Consider the following 24739-nt stretch of genomic DNA (forward strand, 5'->3'; position numbering starts at 1 on the left):
GTTCCAATATTCCTACGTTCCCTCTTCCTCATTGTCTCTCCATCTCTTGTCCTCTCCATTTATCTGCTGGTGGACATAGGAAGTAGGACAATCTCTTCCTGGAATTCTCGGAATTACTTTCCTTAGTCATAGGCATCAAGGTTTAATATGCAACCTTGGCTCCAGTGTTAATTCTGGGATGCTCCTGGGCTGTGAGTTCAAATCCCACCGCGGTAAGTTAGAAAAATGATTTGGAGGAATCTTTTTTTTAAATATAAATTTAGAATACCCAATTTTTTTTTTCCAATTAAAGGGCAATTTAGCGTGGCCAATCCACCTAACCTGCACATCTTTGAGTTGTGGGGGTGAATCCCACGCAGACATGGGGGGAATGCGCAAACTCCACACGGACAGTGACCCCGGATTCGAACCCGGGTCCTCAGCGCCGCAGTCCCAGTGCTCACCACCGGGTCGCATGCTGCCCTGATTTGAAGGAATCCGGCCACTTGTAGAGTGGACTCCAGGAAAATGGTGCACGAAAAGCTGCCTTAAGGTCATTAAAAACTCTTTCATGTTCTGTGAATACTTGGGGTTATTAATGATAACGATATTGGAAATTGCTGGTGGGGGGGTGGAGGGGTGTTGTTTGACCATTAAGCATCAACCAATTGGATAATTGTCTGACCACGTTCTGATTGGCTGTGGGAAGGCAAGGCTCTGTGATGCTGGATCTGGTAGGTGACCAATCGCTGGAGTGTGGGGGTGGCGGGGAGATCATGTGATTAAAACCTACAAGAATATATCCAATCAGAGTTGGAAACCCTACTGGCTGGGTGTGTGCAAGAGCCAGGCAGAAAAGTAATGCCATTGGGCGAGGGGGAAAACCAAGACAAGAAAAACAATCTCGACCAAGTCCTGTTGATGTATAAACTCTGTCCTGATTATTATTAATCTTTTTTAATGGAGTGGGGGATGGTTTAAGGAACAGAAGTTGTGTTTTGGTTGCTAACAGTAAACACAGAGACCATTATCTTCCTGCGATCAGCACCTATAGCAGTGCTTTCATGGCAGAGAGACTGAAAACCCTAACTCCCAACTGCAGCCACTGCTAATGGGTTGGAACATGATTTGCATAAACCTGGTATGTCAGTGAGCTCCAATCTATAACATAAACAGGGCAACGAAACAGATCTCCAGAGGCAACCGGTTCACCCAGGGCAGGGTCAGGTGGTGGGGGAGTGGGGGTGGGGGGTGGAGTGGGGCATGTATGTAGCTAGATCGATGGAGAGATTCTGGCTAAGATCAAGAGTGTGATCATCTCTGCGATCAGGTGTAATACCTGTTCTTTTCAGCTTGGAACTTTTTTTTCATAGAATTTACAGTGCAGAAGGAGGCCATTCAGCCCATCGAGTCTGCACCGGCTCTTGGAAAGAGCCCCCTACCCAAGATCCACACCTCCACCCTATCCCCAGTAACCCCACCCAACACTAAGGGCAACTTGGACACTAAGGGCAATTTAGAACTTGTGCATCAACAACTTGTGCTGGGGTAAAGTTCTAGTGCATTAAAGCTTTATTTACTTCTGCAACTTGTGTGTCTCTTGTGGATTCAATTTGAATTGTTTTTTGGAAAAAGCAAGGAGATGGATTAAGGGCTTCCCCTGTCCACTCTGAGCATTGGTTTTGTAACTCGCATAGGAATAATTTTTTAAAAATCATTATTAGTGTCACAAGGAGGCTTACATTAACACTGCAGTGAAGTTACTGTGGAAATCCCCTAGTCCCCAGACTCCGGCACCTGTTTGGGTTCACAGAGGGAGAATTCAGAATGCCCAATTCATCTAACAAGCATGTCTTTCGGGACTTGTGGGAGGAAACCGGAGCATCCGGAGGAAACCCCCGCAGACACGGGGAGATTGTGCAGACTTCCCACAGGCTGTGACCCAAGTCGAGAATCGACCCTGGGCCCCTGGCACTGTGAAGCAGCAGTACTAATCACTGTGCTACTGTGCCGAGATAGACAGTGTGGGCAGCATGGTGGCACAGTGGCTAGCACTGCTGCCTACGGCGCCAAGGACCCGGGTTCGATCCCGGCCCTGGGTCACTGTCCGTGTGGAGTTTGCACATTCTCCCCGTGTCTGCGTGGGTCTCACCCCCACAACCCAAAGATGTGCAGGCTAGGTGGACTGGACACAATAAATTGCCCCTTAATTGGAAAAAAAGAATTGTGAACTTTAAATTTAAAAAAATAGATAGACAGATAATTGCTTTATCATAACAGCATCATGCCAAAATGTGATGACAATGCAAAAAAAACCAAGTAATCACAATTCGTTACCTAGTTAAATTCTCAATCATTTACATACTCTTTATGAGTCTTATTCAAGCAGTGATGTGGAGATGCCGGCGTTGGACTGGGGTGAGCACAGTAAGAAGTCTTACAACACCAGGTTAAAGTCCAACAGGTTTGTTTCAAATCACTAGCTTTCGGAGCACTGCTCCTTCCTCCTTCAGGACCTGAGGAAGGAGCAGTGCTCCGAAAGCTAGTGTTTGAAACAAACCTGTTGGACTTTAACCTGGTGCTGTAAGACTTCTTACTGTTATTCAAGCAGGACATTGGGTCCTCATTGTCTATTCGTTCAATATCTCATTTGTGGAATGGTGTCTTTTCTCCTTAATTCCATCTCACATTGACTTTATTCGGTTGCGGCGATAGTGGCAATGGGAGTTTTAGAGTTGTAGGGTTTTACAGCACAGGAAGTGGCCTTCAGTCCATCGTGTCTGTGCTAGCCGTCAAGCACCGACCTACTCCAATCCCATTCCCTGCACTCGGTCCGTAGCCGTGTACGCTTTGGCATTTCAAGTGCTTATCTAAATGCTTCGTAAATGTTGTGAGGGTTCCCATCTCGCCCATCCTTTCAGGCAGCGAGTTCCAGATTCCCACCGTCCTCTGGGTGGAGACGTCTTTGCTCAAATACCTTCTATCCCTCCTGTCCTGACCTTAAATCCAAGCCCCCTGGTTAGTGACTCCTCTACTAAAGGGGAAAGCTTCTTCCTATCAATCCTGCCTATGTCAGCCTCACCTGCACCAAGGAAATCAAACTCAGCCTCACCAGACTCTCTTCGTAGCTGAAACGCTCCAGCCCAGGTGAATCTTTTTTGCACCCGCTCTAGTGCAAGCACTTCCTTCCTATAGTGTGGCGACCAGAACTGCACACAATACCCTAGCTGGGGTCTAACCAGCGTTTTACACAGCTCCAGCATAACCTCCCTGCTCTTCTATTCTATGCCTTGGCTAATAAAGGCAAGTCCCATATGCCTTAAAAAAAAATTTTTAGAGTACCCAATTCATTTTTTCCAATTAAGGGGCAATTTAGCGTGGCCAATCCACCTACCCAACACATCTTTTGGGCTGGGGCGAAACCCACGCAGACACGGGAAGAATGTGCAAACCCCACATGGACAGTGACCCAGAGCCGGGATCGAACCTGGGACCTCGGCCCCGTGAGGCAGCAGTGCTAACCCACTGTGCCACTGTGCTGCCCTCCCATATGCCTTCTTAACTACCTAATCTACCTGACCTTCAGGAATCTATGGACATGTACACCAAGGTCCCTCTGATCCACTGGACTTCCTAGGGTCCTACCGTTCATTGTGTGTTTCCTGCCTTGTTAGTCCATTCAAAATTCTAACAAAATCCAGACAGGGGTTTTCCCTTGTAACACCAAGGGAACAGATTGGATTTGTTTATTGTCACATGTTCCGGTACAGCGAAAAGTATTTTTCTGCGAGCAGCTCATTTAGTACATGAAAAGAAAAGAAAATACATAATAGGGCAACACAAAATACACAATGTAAATACATAGACACCGGCATCGGGTGAAGCGTACAGGGGTGTAGTGTTAATCAGGTCAGTCCATAAGAGGGTCGTTTAGGAGTCTGGTAACAGTGGGGAAGAAGCTGTTTTTGAGTCTGTTCGTGCGTGTTCTCAGACTTCTGTATCTCCTGCCCAATGGAAGAAGTTGGAAGAGTGAGTAAGCCGGGTGGGAGGGGTCTTTGATTATGCTGCCCGCAAACTGGCATGAATGGGAGAGAGTCAGTGTATAAAGCTATGTAAATATATCATCTTACCATGTATATACCTTGCTCAGGGTGATTTTGTGTTATTTGGTTACGGGGGTGGGGGGCGGGGGGGAAGAGAGAGGTTTATTGTTTGTAAGGGGAAAAAATTTGTTTTGTTGAAAAACTTTAATAAATATATATTTAAAAAAAAGATTATGCTGCCCGCTTTCCCAAGGCAGCGGGAGGTGTGGATAGAGTCAATGGATGGGAGGCAGGTTCGGGTGATGGACTGGGCTGTCTTCACGACTCTCTGAAGTTGTTACAAATCTGTTGGTGTAACTTTGGTACTCTGGATCAGTTTCAGTGCGTGCTTCTAAATGCTTTGGAGCTTGTTCACACACTCGAAGGACAAGCCATAATTCTATCAATTCCATTTCCCAGTTCCATATCACTGTCACCAACTCCTCCAGGATTGCCATCGAGTTTCCAGGAATTGAAAGCTTAATCTCCATGACACAGCTGGGAGCAACACCGGAGACAGTATATACAATTTCCTTTGAGCTCCTTTTCATTAAACATAATAATATCGGGTATTGGAGAGAAAAGGATGCTTGATTGACAGTCAAGAACAATCCATTCGAGGGCAGCACGATGGCACAGTGGCTAGCATTGCTGTCAATGGCACTGAGGACCTGGGTTCAAATCCCGGCCCTGGGTCACTGTCCGTGTGGAGTTTGCACATTCTCCCCGTGTCTGCGTGGGTTTCACCCCCACAACCCAAAGATGTGCAGGCTAGGTGGATTGGCCACGCTAAATTGCCCCTTAATTGGAAAAAATAATTGGGTACACTAAATTTGTAAAAAAAAAAGAACAGTCCATTCGGGTAATGAAGAGTCCATCTTATTTTTGACTGGCCATGGGAAGGTGGGGCTTTCTGAGGATGGACATGTCCAGTGACCAATGACAGGCGTGCCGAGCTGGGTTGTTGGGGGTCGGAGGTCATGTGATGAAACCTCCAGGAGTCTATCCGATTCGAGTTGGCAACCTCTACTCTGGGCACTGGAGGCTACCTATCGGTACTGCGGACAGTGGGGTGGGGGTGTCAACCGAGAGCCCCACCTGTCTGTGCTCATCGACAAGACAACTCTTACATCGACGGAGTGGGCAACTGGGTCCCCAACACGGGGAGAGTCTGTAATAACACAACACCTTGTATTTATATAGGGTCTCTGACATAATGCAGGAGCATTATCAAACTAAAACTAAGGCCGGATTTTAAATCACAAGTGGTTAGAGCCCAGACAGACTAAATGCTGAGTAAAGGGAGCAGGCGACAGACGAGTGTCATAATATTGTTTTGTTTGCCATGAATCTGCACTATCGACACCATCCTATTTATATATATATGTTCATTTAGACACCTTTTGTATATAGTCAGGCATATACGCACGCACACCTTAGTATTTATCTAAAAAAAAAGGGGAGATGTCATAATATCCACTCATGTATATAATGAGATGCAGACAGGCAGTGATTGACACACAGGATGACCAGTAAGCTCACAGCACAGTGCAGCCAATCACCAGACAGGACGCTACCACTATAAAGCCAGAGGGCACTAGGTTTCCCGCTCTCTCGGGACCCAGCCACTGAGATAATCAGAGTCCACGAGCTAGTACAGTGCAAACACCATGCGGTAGCTAATAAGTCTGGTCAGGCTACTACAAGGTCTCCAGTCAGTTCAGTATAGTGTCGACCCACAGCTGAATATGTATATCAGTTCTATCGTTGAATAAAACAGTGTTGGATCTTCTCCAGTGTTAGACGTCTGTTTCTAGCTTCCCTGCATCGAGTGCAGTCCACATCGAACCTACCTGCCTAACACATCAACGAGCAGCCAGGATTGGAAGCGGGCAGAGATTTTTGGAGGGGTCGCAGAGCCGGTGGAGGTGACATCACCCGGACTTGAAGCAAACCATTTCCGGGAGGGTTACCTGCCCGTAGCAAAACACTGTTCACAAATCGAGAGATAGAATTCAGAGTTTACCAGCACAAAAAGAGGCTATTTGGCCCGTCATGCCTGTACTAGCTCGTTAGTGGGACAGGAAACGCCCTCCCGAAGCCCTTTTAAAAAAATAAATTTAGAGTACCCAGTTCTTTTTTTCCCCAATTAAGGGACAATTTAGCGTGGCCAACCCACCTACCCCACACATCTTTTCGGGTTGTGGGGGTGGGACCCATACAGAAACGGGGAGAATGTGCAAACTCCACACGGACAGTGACCCGGGGACGGGATCAAACCCGGGTCCTCGGCTCCATGAGGTAGCAGTGCTAACCACCACGCCACCCTGCCGCCCCTACGCCCTCCTAAGTCATTGAACCTTTGGCTACTCCCCAAGTTTCCCAGTCTCCCCAGTGGAGCACATTGCTGCACAACGGACAGGAGAACCACAACGTCTGTTGGAGCCGCACATTTACATCCTGAGGTAGCGAAAGAGTCTGTCGAAAGACTAGTTATTTGTCTTCATTTGCCTCTCCCTCCCTCCTTCACCCTCCAGCCCCCCCAGGCCCTGCCACAGCACCACTGTTGCTGTGAAACACGGAAGGTTCCCTGGCAGGGATTAAAGTGGTGTTGATTTTTTCACACTATGTTGAAGGCTGGAATGTGCAGCAGTTAAACCAAAGGCACTGTATTCAAATCAGCCTCATTCAAATCACGGCGGAGCTGCAGCTGTAGGAGGTGGATGCAGCAGGTCATTCCAGCACGGCTGGCATGTTGTGACGCTGCTCCGGAACAAGGGGAGGCTGCACACACACAGAGGTGAATAAAACAGAGGCCTGGAGAGGGGTTTTAACCTTCTCAGCCATTGATCGATCTCACCCCCTCAACACAACCTTACATCCCCCATCCCTCTCATCTGTTTATCAAGCTTTCCCTTAAATGCATCAATGCTACTTCTGCCTCAGTCACTCCGCGTGGGAGCTGCTTCAACATTCTTTATTGTATTTTTCAGTGACTATTTTATTGTGAAACATTTATGTACAGCCGCTCGGTCTCTAAGCCCTGGCCCCCCCACCTCACGCACTATTCTGGGGTATTAATTACATCTTGGTAGGTTTGATGAAGCCTTTGTAGTATTTAGCAGTTTTACTGACCGTCTTTATTGGGTGGCACGGCGGCACAGTGGTTAGCACTGCTGCCTCGCCGCGGCAGAGACCCGGGTTCAATCCCGGCCTCGGGTCACTGTCTGTGTGGAGTTTGTATTTTCTCCCCGTGTCTGCGTGGGTTTCCTCCGGGTGCTCCGGTTTCCTCCCACAGTCCAAAGGTGTGCAGGTTGGATGGATAGGCTATGATAAATTGCCCCTGTGGGGCAGGGGGTTACAGGGCAGGGAATTGGGCCTAGGTGTGGTGGTCTTTCGAAGTGTCGGCGCAGACTTTGTTTTTTTCAATTTTAGAGTACCCAATTCATTTTTTCCAATTAAGGGGCAATTTAGCGCGGCCAGTCCACCTACCCGGCACATCTTTGGGTTGTGGGGGCGAAACCCACGCAAACACGGGGAGAATGTGCAAACTCCACACGGACAGTGACCCAGAGCCGGGATTGAACCTGGGACCTCAGCGCCGTGAGGCAGCAGGGCTGACCACTCCGCCACCATGCTGCCCATGTCAGTGCAGACATGATGGGCTGAATGGCTTCTTTCGGCACTGTAGGGATTCTATGATTCTATTGTTCACTACTCGAACTATTTCCGAATATACAGTGAAAGGTGTAGGCGAGGTGGAGCTGTCTCCACGCTTAGGTCTGGACATGGTTCTGTCCAGCACCACATTGGCCTCTGAGTACTGTGGACAACCCCACCTTAACCCTTACACTGCACTTACCTCCTCTCAGATATTCCGGTAAAACCTACCTCCTTGGCCATGCTTCTGGTCACCTGACCGAATATCTCCTTATGTGGTTCAATATCTAAAAATGTTTTATCATGCTCCTATTCTCCCCGTGTCTGCATGGGTCTCACCCCCACAACCCAAAGCTGTGCTGGGTAGCTGGATAGGCCACGCTAAATTGTACCTTAATTGGAAAAATAATAATTGGGTTTATAAACAAATAAAAACATAGTGCCTCTGTGACTCACCGTGGGATGTTTTAATTTTGTTAAAGTTGCGATATAAATGTGAGATTTGCTTTCTTAATCCTATGTTGCGATGGGGGCGTCACCAACAATTGTTGCCAATCCTAAATTGTCCTTGTATTTATCATAGGATTATAGAATGATCGAGCAGGGAAGGGGATCATTCAGTCTCCGTCCCTGTTCTAACTCTTCGAAAGAGCTCTCCACTTTGCATTCATGGGATGTGGGCATTGTTGGCAGGTCCAGAATTTTCCATTAATGCCCTGCTCATTCCCTATTGTCCTGCAAATTTCCCCCTCAAATGTATTTATCCAATTTCCTTCCAAATGTCTTTCTAAAAAATAAATTTACCGTACCCAATTATTTTTTCCAATTAAGGGGCAATTTAGCATGGCCAATCCACCTAGCCTGCACATCTTTGGGGTTGTGGGGGTGAGACCCACGCAGACACGGGGGAGAACGTGCAAACTCCACACGGACAGTGACCCAGGGCCGGGATACGAACCCGGGTTCTCGGCGCCACAGGCAGCAGGGCTAACCCACTGTGCTGCCCTCCTTCCAGACGTTCCGATTGAATTTGCTTCCTCTGTCCTTCCTTTGAGCACATTTATGATCCCTGGTTTTGGATAAATCCAACCGAGTTATTACATTTCAAGTATAGTTCATTGGCTATAAACCTAATAGGGGGGAGGGGGGAGGGGGAAATCCTGGGTGGGAGAGGGACAGCTGAATGAATAAAACCTCTCGGACGAGCAAAAGCAGAAACTCAAAATAAATTGTGAGAAAATATTTCATCCTCGAAAGGTTTTAAAAGAGGGGAATAATATTTATTGCTTTCCCCAGGTTTGCCCATTTGGTGTCCAGCGCAATGTATGGACCCCGGCGCTGGGGTGAAAGGTCATGACACCGGGTCTGAGCACGAGGAGCCTCCATGGGAGAACAGTACAGCCTATGAGAGGGTGTCTCCATGTCACATGACTAAAGACACCGGCCACACCTTCGCTTCAGGTACCAAGTTCTCATTTACTGTTTGTGAGGGGGAGGGGGGGGGGGGGGGGGCAGGCAACGTGAACACTTCCTCTTGAAAGCCTTAAATCCCGATTTACAACTAGATGCGTTAGTGTACGACAAACGAGAGTTGCCTTGCTTTAGCGACTTTCATGACAGGATGTCCCAAACTGCTTTGGAGCCATTTGAAGTGTCGTGACTTATGTAAACAATGTGGGGAACGGGGCAGCCAATTTACACAAAGGAAACTCGCACAAAGCAGCAATGTGAGAATCACCCACGTTTCTCCAATGTGAGATTCTCCAATGTTGGGCCCAAGTGTTCGCGCCGTCGTGAACGCCGTCATGTTTCACGACGCCACAAACCGGGCCCGGTTACGTCCGATTCTGACCCCCACAGGGGACCAGCGGTTCACGCCGCTCCAGCCTAGTTGGGCCAGCTCCATCCTGCGCATGCGTGGGGGACTTCTTTAGTGCGTCAGCTCCGACTCAAGGTGGAGTCGGTGTTCAGGCGCCGGCCGCACCAGAAAGTAGGCCCGAGGAGGGGGAGAGGCCGGCCCGCCAATCGGTGGGCCCCGATCGCGGGCCAGACCCCATCGGAGGGCCCCCCCCGCCCCCCTCCCGGTGAAGGAGCCCGCCTCTCGCCCCCACAGACCGCCCCCCGACCGTTCCCGCAGAGTTCCCGCTGGCAGCCACCAGGGGTGAACAGTGCCGGTGGGACTCTGTCATATCGAAGCAGCCGCTCGGCCCATCCGGGCCAGAGAATCGGCGGCTCCGCCGATTCCAGCGGCTTGCGGCCACCGCCGCGTCAAACACACCGGTGCAAATGACACCGATTCTACGCACCTCGGAGAATCGCGCGCCGGTGTCGGGGCGTCGTGGCGCGATTGCTGCGATTCTCCGGCCCGGCGCGGGGCTCGGAGAATCGCCCCCCATGCGTTTTGTTGATGTTGGTGAAGTGATAATTACCAGCCGGGCTGGTCCTGGTCGCATCGCCTGCTCGTCTTTCAAATACTGACCACGGAGTCTTTTATGTCTTCCTGAGAGGGCAGACTCCGCCTCGGTTTTGTGTCTCATCTGAACATTGGCACCTCTGACAGGGCAGCACTCCCGCTGGTGCCAACTCCTGATCACGTCACCATTGGCCACACGGCAATTGTTCGCATGATGAATCACGAGACAGTGGTGGCGTGGCGATGGGTCAGTAAACATTGGGTCCTCCAATGCACCCTCAGCGACAGGCCCAGCAAGTGTCCGTGTCCTCAAAAGGATGGGGGCGGGGCGGGGGGGGGGGGGGGGGAGGGGTGGGGTGGGGGGGGGGTGACAGGAGAAAATAAGGGGGCAAATTAGGCCAACATATCATCAATGAAAGAATATGCCTCTCGTTTCAAACTGTAAACCTGTGACAATTTCAGACAGGATTCTTGATTTACAGTTTTAAAAAATATTTACATATATATTTTAAGTTTGTATATTTAGCATTGATCATTCACACTGAAAGTCAACAATTGTATCAAAAGATAATTAGGACAGGATAGTACAGGTTGTCGATTGTCAAAATGAATTACTTCCGCAATATAATTTTCGAAATGAATCTGGCTTTGATCGCGTAACGTTGCAACCGGATAATCCTCTAGTTGTGTCCCTAACCCTGCTGTGTTATCTGTGGCAGTCGGAATGGGAGTTATTTGATGTGATGCACTATCAATTACGACGAGACGAGAGTAGAGAGTAATCGAGGCTTTATTAAGCAGAAATGTGTTGCCTCCTGCAGACGGTCCCAGAAATGGTAGCAGCTCGGTGTGCACACACATTTATACTCCGCCTACTGGGCGGAGCCAGCAGGCAGGGATCTACCCCCGTACCTGTAGTACCGTATTACCTCTAATACAAGTATTATACAAACAGTGGTGACTACCACATGATGCATTGATTTACTCTGATCATTTCTGAAGTTGATTATCTTCGCAACTTGGATTTGGCTGTGAAATGTTCTCTGACGTGTTATTTTCCTCCACTCGTTGCGAGCAAGCAAATGTAATTTATTTCCCTCATCGTTTCTTCTGCTGGACATCCCTGGAGTACAAGGTAGCGCACAAAGCCTGCGTGCCCTCCAGCTGCCCGATTTCAGAGTCTGATTTCTCTTTAAATGGGAAGCTCCCAAGACCCCGTACGAACAAGGCAGGCACAACCCTGACCCTTCCTAACTCAACCGTCCCGCTCGTCCATCACCCCCCGTGCTCACTGACCTGGATTGGCTCCTGGTCAAACAACGCCGCAATTGAAAATTTTGCACCTGGTTTTCAAATCCCTCCAGGGCTTCACCCCTCTGTAACCTCCTCCAACCCCACAGCCCCTCCGCGATCTCTGCGTACCACCAGCTCTGGCCTCTTGAGCAACCCCGAATCCCATCGCTCTATCAAAGCTGCCTGGGGCCCCAAACTCTGGAATTCCCTTTCATCATCTCTGTGGGTAGCATTCCCATCCTTGATTCATCATTCTCCGGGATCACATCCCACTCTAGGTCTTGAGCACAAAAATCAACACTGGTGCTCCAGAGGGCAGCACGGTGGCACAGTGGTTAGCACTGAGGACCCAGGTTCGATCCTGGCCCTGGGCCGTTGTGTGAAGTTTCGCATATTCTCCCCGTGTTTGCGTGGGTCTCGCCCCCCACAACCCAAAGATGTGCAGGGTAGGTGGATTGGCCGCGCTAAATTGCCCCTTAATTGGAAAAAAATAATTGGGTACTCTAAATTTAAAAAAAAAACCACTGGTGCTCCACTGCGGGAGCAAGGGGCTGGTTTAGCACAGTGGGCTAAACCGTTGGCTTGTAATGCAAAACAAGGCCAGCAGCGCGGGTTCAATTCCCGTACCGGCCTCCCCGAACAGGCGCCGGAATGTGGCGACTAGGGGCTTTTCACAGTAACTTCATTGAAGCCTACTTGTGAAAACAAACAATTATTATTATTATTACACAGCTGAAGGTGCATTTTTGGGTGAGGTGTTAACCTGAGGCGCTCGCTGCCCCCTCAGCTGGTTAGGTGAGCTGGGCAGTTCTCTCCAAATGTCCTGGTCAACATTTGTTGCTCAATCAACATCACAAAAAAACAAATGATTATGTTGCTGTTTTGGCGGGATCTTGCTGTGCAGGAATCTGCTGCCGTGTTTCCTACATCACAACAGTGACTACACTTCAAAAGTACCTCATTGGCTGACGAGCCCTTTGGGACGACCTGAGGACTTGGAAGGTGCCTCAGAAATCCAAATATTTTATCATCAAACCACGTAACAAACACTTGGTTTGCATTCCAATTGGCTGTGGGTAGGTGGGGCCTGTCGGGAAGATGGGTGTCTAATTCGACCAATGGTGGCAAGTGTGGGGTGGTGGGGCAATTGGAGCAAGGTGTAGGGGGGGAGGGGGGGGGGGGGGGAGGGGGGGGGAGGGGGGGGGGGAGTCGTGTGATGAAATATCTAAGAATTCGTCCAATCAAGATTGGCGGCCCAAGGATGTGTCCGGTTTTGGAATTTCAGTAGGCCAATAGGATTGACTGTATGTCAGCATTTACTTTCGCTCCTTTCTGTTGCAGTATCAGGCTCCCGGCCCTCGAGGTACCCCAGCAGTAAGGAGTTGCTGTCCGCGGCCTCCACACCTGGCTTCCCCTGGCACACGTTCCAGAATGTGTACGATTTCTGCCACCTGTTGGGCAAGACTGATTTGTACGGCTCCCGGATTTCAAGCCCGGTGGAGGTTGACCAACCCATTGACTACAGTACCCATTATACGTCAGAATCCACCTCCTACAACTGCATCAAGTGTAACAAGGTAACTGCGGCTGAGAGAGGAGGTGTTCCCCAACCACCGCTGAACCCACCTGATTTTTGTACGGGTTTTGATTTGATTTATTATTGTCACATGTATTGGTAAACAGTGAAAAGTATTGTTTCTCGCAAGCTGTACAAACAATGCATACCGTACATAGGGAAGGAAGGAGAGACTGCAGAATATAATGTTACAGTTATAGCAAGGTGTAGAGAAAAGATCAACTTAATACAAGGTAGGTCCATTCAAAAGTCTGATGGCAGTGGGGAAGAAGCTGTTCTTGAGTCGGTTGCTACGTGACCTCAAACTTTTGTACCTTTTTCCTGACGGAAGAGAGTATGTCCGGGGTGCGTGGGGTCCTTAATTATGCTGGCTGCCTTTCTGAGGCAGCGGGAATTGTAGACCGAGTCGATGGATGGGAGGCTGGTTTGCGGGATGGATTGAGCTACATCCACGACCTTTTGTAGTTTCCTGCGGTCTTGGGCAGAGCAGGCTCCATACCAAGCTGTGACACAACCAGAAAGAATGCTTTCTATGGTGCATCTGTAAAAGTTGGTGAGGGTCGTAGCTGACATGCCAAATGTCCTTAGTCTTCTGAGAAAGTAGAGTTGTTGGTGGGCTTTCTTAAATATAGGGGGCGATTCTCCAAAATGGAGCCCAAGTGTTCGCGCCGTCGTGAACGCCGTCCCGTTTCACGACGGCGCAAAATGGGCACGGGGACGGCCGATTCTGGGCCAGCACGGCGCTGGAGTGGTTCACGCCGCTCCAGCCTCCTTTTCCAGCGCCAAATGGGCGCCGCGCCAACCTTCGCACACGTGGGGGTCTTTTTCAGTGCGCCGGCCCCGACTCACCATGGCATCGGGGATCAGGGGCCGGCCGTGCACCAAAGTAGGCTCGTGGGGGGGGGGGGGGGAGGGGCCGGGTGGGCCCCGATCGCGGGCCAGACCCATTGGAGGCTCCCCCCCCCCCCCCCGGTGAAGGATCGCTTTTCCCCGCCCCACAGGCCGCCCCCCAACCGTTCGCGCAGAGTTCCCGCCGGCAGCGACCAGGGGTGAACGGCGCCGGCGGGACTCTGTCGTATCCGCGTGGCCGCTCGGCCCATCCAAATCGGCGGCCCCGCTGGTTCCACCGGCCTGTGGCCGGCACCGCCGCCAAACGCGCCGACGCAAATGGCGGCGATCCTCCGGCCCGGCGCGGGGCTCAGAGAATTGCGCCCATAGTGTCGGCATGGGGGGACCAGGACAGGTTGTTGGTGATCTGGACACCTAAAAACTTGAAGCTCTCGACCCTTTCTACTTGGTTCCCATTGATGTACACGGGTTGCGATCCCTGCCCATTACTGCAAGTTGATGCCACCAAGTCACTTCTTGATGGTGGTTCAGTGGGTGGCGCTCCCACCTCCCAGCCAGAAGGCTGTTGATTCAAGTCCCACCCCGCAGCCCTGAGGACATACACTGGGTGACTGAGGGTGTGCTGCACTGCCGGAGGTGCTGCAATTTGAAACTGAGGCCCGTTCTGACTGTTCGGGGTGGGTGTAAAGGATCCCATGGCTCTATTGTAACGAGGCGCAGGGCTGTCCCTCCCGGTGTACCGGCCAATATCAACATCCCCAAACAAAGGGCGGCATGTAGCGCAGTGGTTAGCACTGGGACTGCGGCGCTGAGGACCCGGATTTGAATCTTGGCCCTGGGTCACTGTCCGTGTGGAGTTTGCACATTCTCCCCGTGTCTGCGTGGGTTTCACCCCCACAACCCAAAGATGCGTAGGTGGATTGGCCACGCTAAATTGCCCCTTAATTGGAGAAAAAATAATTCGGTACTCTACGTTTATTTTTAAAAAAACACAGCACCAAAAAAAAAGATGTTGGCAGGAATTGTCCGACTGTCCACACCCACGGGATCTTCTGGTCCTGGTGCACCCCTCTGCAGGTCTCCCAACGGCGAGGGGTGCATTCAATGGCAAACCCCATTGACAACAGCGAGACCAGTATATCTCACCGCTGGCAAATAGCGGGGCACCATACCCGCCGTGAAACCCACGACTGGTTGCGTGTAAAATCCCGGCCGTTCTTGGCATTTGAAAATGAAATTCGCTTATTGTCACGAGTAGGCTTCAAATGAAGTTACTGTGAAAAGCCCCTAGTCGCCACATTCCGGCGCCTGTTCGGGGAGGCTGTTACGGGAATTGAACCGTGCTGCTGGCCTGCTTTCAAAGCCAGTGACTTAGCCCAGTGTGCTAAACCAGCCCTTTTGTTTGGAGGATCTTGCATTGTGCCAATTGGCGGCTGAGTTTCCAACGGTGACTACACCACTAAAAGTATTTTGTTGGCTTTAAATGTTTTGGGATGACCTGAGGCCCCGGAAGAGGCTATAGAAATGCAGAGGTTCTTTATAAGGTGGCTGGGAATTTTGTTTAAAAAAAAGAATAAAATCTGGCCTGATCTCTGTCTTTCCCGGTGTTTCCTTCGTTTGGCCGCCAGCACTAGTTGGATCCAAAGAGGCCATCGCCAGGCTGGTGCAGCTCGCCTTGTTTGGGATGCACCGGGTCCCACGGTGAAGGAAACGGAAAACGGGATGAGGTCGGGAATACATGTGCTCTCTGCCATTCAACGTGATGTGGAAACACAGTCAGAGATTCTTAATTCACTGGGAATGACCTCTCAGGATACTCATATTAACAGGCCCACTTCTCCCAACAGGTCTTCTCCACAGCCCATGGCCTCGAGGTCCATGTCCGGAGGTCACACAGTGGGATGAGGCCCTTCGCCTGTGACCTGTGTGGGAAATCATTTGGTCATGCGGTCAGCCTGGAGCAACACATGAACATCCACTCACAGGTACCTGAGGCTGGGCTTCGTTCCAAAACCACTGCTCCGTAAAATAACAAGCCCCAGATACCCAGCGGGATCCAAAAGGAGGGACCCGTGTCCCAGTGAGAGTCAGCACCTTCAGGAGAGGAGGGGGTCTGTACCCCAGTGAGAGTCAGCACCTTCAGGCGAGGAGGGGGTCTGTACCCCAGTGAGAGTCAGCACCTTCAGGAGCGGAGGGGGACCCTGTACCCCAGTAAGAGTCAGCACCTTCAGGTGAGGAGGGGGTCTGTACCCCAGTGAGAGTCAGCATCTTCAGGAGCGGAGGGGGACCCTGTACCCCAGTAAGAGTCAGCACCTTCAGGCGAGGAGGGGGTCTGTACCCCAGTGAGAGTCAGCACCTTCAGTAGCGGAGGGGGACCCTGTACCCCAGTAAGAGTCAGCACCTTCAGGAGAGGAGGGGGAACCTGTACCCCAGTGAGAGTCAGCACCTTCAGGAGTGGAGGGGGACCCTGTACCCCAGTAAGAGTCAGCACCTTCAGGAGAGGAGGGGGAACCTGTACCCCAGTGAGAGTCAGCACCTTCAGGAGTGGAGGGGGAGTCTGTGCCCCAGTGAGAGTCAGCACCTACAGGAGAGGAGAGAGAGTATTTGGGAAATAATGTTGTGATATTCCCACTGGAAGTTACATATTTAGCTTTAAGGACATGTTTTTATTTTTAAGGCATTTATTTTGCAGGAAAGAATCTTCGGGTGTAAAATGTGTGGGAAAAGCTTCAAGAGGTCGTCCACATTGTCTACCCACCTGTTGATTCACTCTGACACGCGGCCCTACCCCTGTCAGTATTGTGGCAAACGCTTCCACCAGAAGTCAGACATGAAGAAGCATACCTACATTCACACAGGTACGCGGCAATATACCTACATTCACACAGGTACGCGGCAATATACCTACATTCACACAGGTACGCGGCAATATACCTACATTCACACAGGTACGCGGCAATATACCTACATTCACACAGGTACGCGGCAATATACCTACATTCACACAGGTACACGGCAATATACCTACATTCACACAGGTACGCGGCAATATACCTACATTCACACAGGTACGCGGCATTATACCTACATTCACACAGGTACGCGGCAATATACCTACATTCACACAGGTACGCGGCAATATACCTACATTCACACAGGTACGCGGCAATATACCTACATTCACACAGGTACGTGGCAATATACCTACATTCACACAGGTACGTGGCAATATACCTACATTCACACAGGTACGTGGCAATATACCTACATTCACACAGGTACGTGGCAATATACCTACATTCACACAGGTACGTGGCAATATACCTACATTCACACAGGTACGTGGCAATATACCTACATTCACACAGGTACGTGGCAATATACCTACATTCACACAGGTACGTGGCAATATACCTACATTCACACAGGTACGTGGCAATATACCTACATTCACACAGGTACGTGGCAATATACCTACATTCACACAGGTACGTGGCAATATACCTACATTCACACAGGTACGTGGCAATATACCTACATTCACACAGGTACGTGGCAATATACCTACATTCACACAGGTACGTGGCAATATACCTACATTCACACAGGTACGTGGCAATATACCTACATTCACACAGGTACGTGGCAATATACCTACATTCACACAGGTACGTGACAATATACCTACATTCGCACAGGTACGTGGCAATATACCTACATTCGCACAGGTACGTGGCAATATACCTACATTCACACAGGTACGTGGCAATATACCTACATTCGCACAGGTACGCGGCAATATACCTACATTCACACAGGTACGTGGCAATATACCTACATTCTCACAGGTACGTGGCAATATACCTACATTCACACAGGTACGCGGCAATATACCTACATTCACACAGGTACGCGGCAATATACCTACATTCACACAGGTACGCGGCAATATACCTACATTCACACAGGTACGCGGCAATATACCTACATTCACACAGGTACGCGGCAATATACCTACATTCACACAGGTACACGGCAATATACCTACATTCACACAGGTACACGGCAATATACCTACATTCACACAGGTACACGGCAATATACCTACATTCACACAGGTACGCAGCAATATACCTACATTCACACAGGTACACGACAATATACCTACATTCACATAGGTACAAATCTAAGGGCAATTTTGGACACTAAGGGCAATTTATCATGGCCAATCCACCTAACCTGCACATCTTTGGACTGTGGGAGGAAACCGGAGCACCCGGAGGAAACCCATGCAGACACGGGGAGGATGTGCAGACTCCACACAGACAGTGACCCAAGCCGGGAATCGAACCTGGGACCCTGGAGCTGTGAAGCAATTGTGCTATCCACAATGCTACCGTGCTGTTGTAATCTTATAGAACCTTCTTCACTATCCACTGTGCCACCAATCTTGGTGTTATCTGCAAACTTAATAACCATGCCTCTTACATTCTCATCCAAATCATTAATATATATATAACAAATAACAGTGGGCCCAGCACCGATCCCTGAGGCACACCGCTGGTCACAGGCCTCCAGTTTGAAACACAACCCTCCACACCCACCGTTTGGCTTCGGTCGCCAAGACAATTTTGTATCCAATTGGCTACCTCGCCCTGGATTCCGTGAGATTTAACCTTTTGCAACAACCACCATGTCAAAGGCCTTGCTAAAGTCCATGTAGGCAACGTCGACCACACTGCCCTCATCTACCTTCTTGGTTACCCCTTCAAAAATCTCAATCAAATTCGTGAGACATGACTTTCCCCTTACAAAGCCATTCTGACTTTCCCTAATTAGCACTTGTCTGTCCCTCAGAATATCTTCCAATAACTTATCCACAACAGATGTAAGGCTAACTGGCCTGTAGTTCCCAGGCTTATCCCTACAGCCCTTCTTAACCAAAGGCACAACATTTGCTACCGTCCAATCTTCAGGCATCTCTCCTGTGGCTGCCGACGTTTCAAATATCTCGGCTCGGGGGCCGGCAATTTCCTCCCGAGCCTCCCACAACATCCTGGGATTCTTTCATCAGATCCCGGGGATTTATCTATCTTAAAGCTCCAGCACCTCCTTCTCTGTAATATGTACACTCCTCAAGACATCACTTTTTATTTCCCCAATTTCCCTAACATTCGTGACTTTCTCAACAGTAAATACTTCAAAAAAAAAAAATTTAGAGGACCCAATTATTTTTTTTTCCAATTAAGGGGCAATTTAGCGTGGCCAATCCACCTACCCTGCACATCTTTGGGTTGTGGGGGCGAAACCCATGCAGACACGGTGAGAATGTGCAAACTCCACAAGGACAGTGACCCGGGGCCGGGATTCGAACCCGGGTCCTCAGTCCCAGTGCTAACCACTGCGCCACCGTAAATACTGATGAGACATATTCATTTAGGACCTTTCCCATCCCTTGTGGATCTGCACATAGATGACCTTGTTTATCATTAAGAGGCCCTATCCTCTCCCTGATCACTCGTTTGCCTTTTGCGTATCTGTAAAAGCTAATTGGATTTTCCTTTGTCTTATCTGCCAAGACAATCTCATGTTCTTTCTTCTTCCTACCAAAGTACATAACATTATATCTTCCTGCATTATATTCCATCTGCCACTTTTTTGCCCACTCACCTAACCTGTTTGTGTGCCTCTGTAGACTCTTTGTGTCATCCTCACCATTTGCCTTCCCACCTATTTTTGTGTCATCCGCAAACTTGGCAATACTACATTCACTTCTCTCGTCCAAGTCATTAACATATATTGTGAATAATTATGGTCCCAGCACAGATTCCTGCGGCATTTCACTAGCTACGTGCTGCCACCCTGAAAATGCCCCTCTTATCCCAACTTACTGTCTTCTATTAGTTAGCCAATCCTCCATATCCATGCTAATATACTGCCCCAACACCATGGGCTCTTATATTATTAAATAGCCATTTGTGCGGAACCTAATTGAACACTTTTGGGAAATCCAAGTATATTACATCTACTGGTTCTCCTTCATCTACCCTGTTCATTACCACCACAAAGAATTCTAGTAAATTTGTCAGACCTGGGGTGCGATTCGCCCATGCCGCGCCGTATGGGAGAATCGCGTTCGCGCCATTTTTTCCCGCGGCGCCAGTCCGCTGCCAGCAGGCGATTCTCCGAGGAGCGGAGAATCGGCGCCATTTGCGCCGGCGCGTTTGGCGCGGCGTCGGTCGCGGGCTGCTCTCCAGGGCCGAGCCGCCAATTCTCCAGACTTGATGGGCCGAGCGGTCACGTGGAAACGGCATAGTCCCGCCGGCGCCGTTCACCCCTGCTCACAGCCGGTGGGAACGCTGCGCGTAGGGTTGGGGGGGGGGGGGGCGGCCTGTGGGGCGGGGAAAAGCAGGGGCCTCCGATGGGGTCTGGCCCACGATCGGGGCCCACCGATCGGCGGGCCTGCCTCTCCAGCCCCAGCCCTATTTTATTACGCGGCCGGTCTGAACCCTCACACCATGTTGAACCGGGATCGAACCTGGGACCTCGGCTCCCTGAGGCAGCAGTGCTAACCCACTGCGCCACCGTGCTGCCCTTTCTTTTCCAGAACTTAAAGATTCTTGGAGGATTACACCAGTCCTTCTACTATCTCTTGTAGGTGCTTCATGAAACCCATCAGATCCAGGGGACTTAACAGTCTTTAGTCTAATTAGTTCCCCCAGTACTTTTCTCTAGTGATAGTTATTGTGTTTATTTCCATCCCCCATTTCTTCCCCTTGATTATTTCGTATTTTTGGAATGTTACTAGTGTCTTCCGGGCGGCACGGTGGCGCAGTGGGACTACGGCGCTGAGGACCCGGGTTTGAATCCCGGCCCTGGGTCACTGTCCGTGTGGAGTTTGCACGTTCTCCCCGTGTCTGCGTGGGTCTCACCCCCACAACCCAAAGATGTGCCCGTTAGGTGGATTGGACACGCTAAATTGCTCCTTTAATTGGAAAAAAAAATGGAGTATTCTAAATTTTAAAAAAGGAAGGAAAAAAAAAATTGTGTCTTCCACCATGAAGACTGGTGCAAAGTACTTGTTTAATTCCTCTGACATTTCCTGGTTCCCCATTATTATTATTTCCCCAGTCTCATTCTCGAAGGGGCCTATGTTCACTTTGCCCTCTTTCTTCCTTTTTATATATCTAAAGAAAGTCTTGCTGTCGGTTCTATATTACTTGCTCATTTACTGTCATAGTTTACCTTCTCACTCGTTATCGTTTTGGTCATCTTTTATTGGTTTTTAAAACTTTCCCAATCCTCTGGCTTATGACTAATCTTTGCTACATTGTGGGTGGAATTTTCCCCATCTTTGGACTGTGGGAGGAAACCGGAGCACCCGGAGGAAACCCACGCACACACGGGGAGGACGTGCAGACTCCACACAGACAGTCACCCAGCGGGGAATTGAACTGGGGACCCTGGCACTGTGAAGCCACAGTGCTAACCACTGTGCTACCGTGCAACACCAAGTTAAAGTCCAACAGGTTTATTTAGCATCATAGCTTTTGGTGCATAGCTCCTCCAATCAGGTGAGTCCTGATCACTCACCTGATGTTGGAGCTACGCTTCGAAAGCTTGTGATTCCAAATAAACCTGTTGGACTTTAACCTGGTGTTGTAAGATGTCTTACTGTGCCCACCCCAGTCCAACACCGGCATGTCCACGTCTTAATTAAGCTGTAAAGCACTTTGGGACGTCCTGAGGTAAGACAGGCGTAACACGAACGCAAGCTCTCTTTGTTAACTTGGCTTTTCTTTTATATTTTGTTCCCAGGTGAGAAGCCTCACAAGTGCCAGGTGTGCGGGAAGTCATTCAGCCAGAGCTCCAACCTCATCACCCACAGCCGCAAACATTCCGGCTTCAAACCTTTCGGCTGCGAGTTGTGCTCCAAAGGCTTCCAGCGAAAGGTGGACCTTCGGCGTCACCGGGAGACCCAGCACGGCTTGAAGTGTTAGGGGCTGACAGCGATCTAACACCGGCCAGCCAACACTGACCGTCCCCGAATGGCCAACAGCACACACTTCACCCATCCCTCCACACCGTAAGCTAACGGCTGGGCAGAGAGATCTGCCTGGACAACCGTGGTTATTAAACCGAGTGAAAATGGACAACACCAGGGAAGAACATCTGACCCCTCTTTGCTCTCTTCCCCCACCCCCCGCCCCCTCACCAACACCTCAAAGACAACCTGTGTGCCACTTGCGAATGGACAGTGCTGTAAGATCCTGAAACAGATCCCACTTAACGGACAAAGCAGTTCATGAGTGAATGATTTTCATCCTCTTCTTCAAATTTCTCTCAAGAGCAGTTAGGGATGGGCAATAAATGCTGGCCCAGCCCGTGACGGCCACATCCCGTGGTCTAAGTTAAACAAAGGAAACTGGACCTTTTCCCCACCATGCGCCTGTGGCGCAGGAGTTAACAACCCTCCAGAATTGCTCTGGCATCTCCAGGGTTAAAGATGAATCTCCAGGATGTGACTGAAAGCAACATCCAGGAGAAAACTCACCAGAGTGCAGCAGGGGGGGGGGGGTGGTCTTTAAAAAAAATAGCATTTTTTTCGAAAACTGTCTTTGAGAAGCTTTGTTTAGGAGCTATAAAAATATTGGACGTGGGAAGTAAGGGTTCTTGATTGACAGTCATGGATCATCCAATGGGGCTCATGAAAAGTCCATTCTCATTCTGATTGGCTGTGGGAAGTTGGGGGCACTGTGAACATAAACATAAGAACTAGGAGCAGGAGTCGGCCATCTGGCCCCTCGAGCCTGCTCCGCCATTCAATGAGATCATGGCTGATCTTTTGTGGACTCAGCTCCACTTTCCGGCCCGAACACCATAACCCTTAATCCCTTTATTCTTCAAAAAATATCTATCTTCATCTTAAAAACATTTAATGAAGGAGCCTCTACTGCTTCACTGGGCAAGGAATTCCATAGATTCACAATCCTTTGGGTGAAGAAGTTCCTCCTAGACTCAGTCCTAAATCTACTTCCCCTTATTTTGAGGCTATGCCCCCTAGTTCTGCTTTCACCCGCTAGTGGAAACAACCTGCCCGCATCTATCCTATCTATTCCCTTCATCATTTTATATGTTTCTATAAGATCCCCCCTCATCCTTCTAAATTCCAACGAGTACAGTCCCAGTCTACTCAACCTCTCCTCGTAATCCAACCCCTTCAGCTCTGGGATTAACCTAGTGAATCTCCTCTGCACACCCTCCAGTGCCAGTACGTCCTTTCTCAAGTAAGGAGACCAAAACTGAACACAATACTCCAGGCGTGGCCTCACTAACACCTTATACAATTGCAGCATAACCTCCCCAGTCTTAAACTCCATCCCTCTAGCAATGAAGGACAAAATTCCATTTGCCTTCTTAATCACCTGTTGCACCTGTAAACCAACTTTTTGCGACTCATGCACTAGCACACCCAGGTCTCTCTGCACAGCAGCGTGTTTTAATATTTTATCATTTAAATAATAATTCCTTTTGCTGTTATTCCTACCAAACTGGATAACCTCACATTTGTCAACATTGTATTCCATCTGCCAGAACCTAGCCCATTCACTTAGCCTATCCAAATCCCTCTGCAGACTTCCAGTATCCTCTACACTTTTTGTTTTACCACTCATCTTAGTGTCGTCTGCAAACTTGGACACATTGCCCTTGGTCCCCAACTCCAAATCATCTATGTAAATTGTGAACAATTGTGGGCCCAACACTGATCCCTGAGGGACACCACTAGCTACTGATTGCCAACCAGAGAAACACCCATTAATCCCCAGTGAAGGTGGACATGTTGGGCAGCCAATGGCTGGAGTGTGGGGGATGGGCTGGGGCTGGTGGTGATGAAAATGTCCCGTCAGAGATGACAGTCTCTCGTGGTGGCCCGGTAAGGATTCTTTACTTGTTTTTCCGCTTCCATTGATGATGCTTCCTGAGCTTATTGAGAATAAAATCTTGTGGAATTAGCCAGCTTTGTGTTCAAGTTCTTTCCTCATTTTTACTCAGCGCCCAGTGGACCAGAGTTAATTTTTCTGACCCATCCCAGGCGCTACAGCAATGTAACCTCTGAATTCTGAACCAATAAAATTACATCATCTTAACCCGAGGGGGAACCACTGAGCCACCCAATGGCCTCGAGTGACCAGATCCTGTAGCTGTAGTCAACAACGGTCACTTCCAGACAGTTACAGGCATAACTGGCTGGCAGGAAGGAGGCGAACAGCTGAGGTTCAGTGGGAAACACTCTTGCCTCCAGGTCAGAAGGTTCTGAGTTTGTCTCCGACCTGAGCACAGCGACCAAGGCTGACACTCCAGTGCAGCGCTGAAGCAGTGCCGCATTGTCCGAGGTCCACCTTTCAAATGAGGAGGTAAAGCAAGGCCCCCACCTGCCTGCTTGGGTTGATTTTCACAGCAACCTCATTGCAGTGTTAATGGAAGCCTACTTGTAACAATAATAAAGGTTCTACTATTATTATAAATGACCCCATGTTGCCATGAAAGAGCAGGTGGGTTCTCCTCGGTGTCCTGGACAATATTCAATCCTCAGTCAGCATCACAACAACAGAGTATTATCACATGGCTGTGTGTGGGATCTTGCTGTGTGCTAAATTGCCTGCCTTATTTCCTACATTACGACAGTGGCTACGCTTCAAAAGTGCATCATTGAGGGGCGGCACGGTGGCGCAGTGGGTTAGCACCGCTGCCTCACAGCGCCGAGGTCCCGGGATCGATCCCGGCCCCGGGTCACTGTCCGTGTGGAGTTTGCGCATTCTCCCCGTGTCTGCATGGGTCTCACCCCCACAACCCAAGGATGCGCAGGCTAGGGTGGATTGGCCACGC

The 24739-nt window shown here is 49.7% G+C and overlaps 1 protein-coding gene across 4 annotated transcripts in view; it reads left to right on the forward strand.

The window, feature by feature from the left end:
* Positions 1-23865, forward strand: part of gfi1b (growth factor independent 1B transcription repressor) — a 92116-nt gene extending 68251 nt beyond the window's left edge. For 2 of the 4 annotated variants that reach the window (XM_072488854.1, XM_072488855.1), the window contains exons 3-7: positions 9018-9182; positions 12769-13004; positions 15700-15837; positions 16545-16710; positions 21671-23865. In XM_072488854.1, coding sequence (XP_072344955.1) covers positions 9018-9182; positions 12769-13004; positions 15700-15837; positions 16545-16710; positions 21671-21852 — 887 coding nt within the window. In that variant the 3' untranslated portion in view covers positions 21853-23865. Of the gene's footprint in view, positions 1-6770; positions 6862-9017; positions 9183-12768; positions 13005-15699; positions 15838-16544; positions 16711-21670 lie in introns of those variants that run through there. The other 2 variants (XM_072488857.1, XM_072488856.1) reach the window with 2 other exon arrangements.
* The last annotated feature ends 874 nt before the right edge of the window (positions 23866-24739 follow it).

This window comes from Scyliorhinus torazame, chromosome 22 (genome assembly GCF_047496885.1).
Source record: "Scyliorhinus torazame isolate Kashiwa2021f chromosome 22, sScyTor2.1, whole genome shotgun sequence".
NCBI classification, from domain to species: Eukaryota; Metazoa; Chordata; class Chondrichthyes; order Carcharhiniformes; family Scyliorhinidae; genus Scyliorhinus; species Scyliorhinus torazame.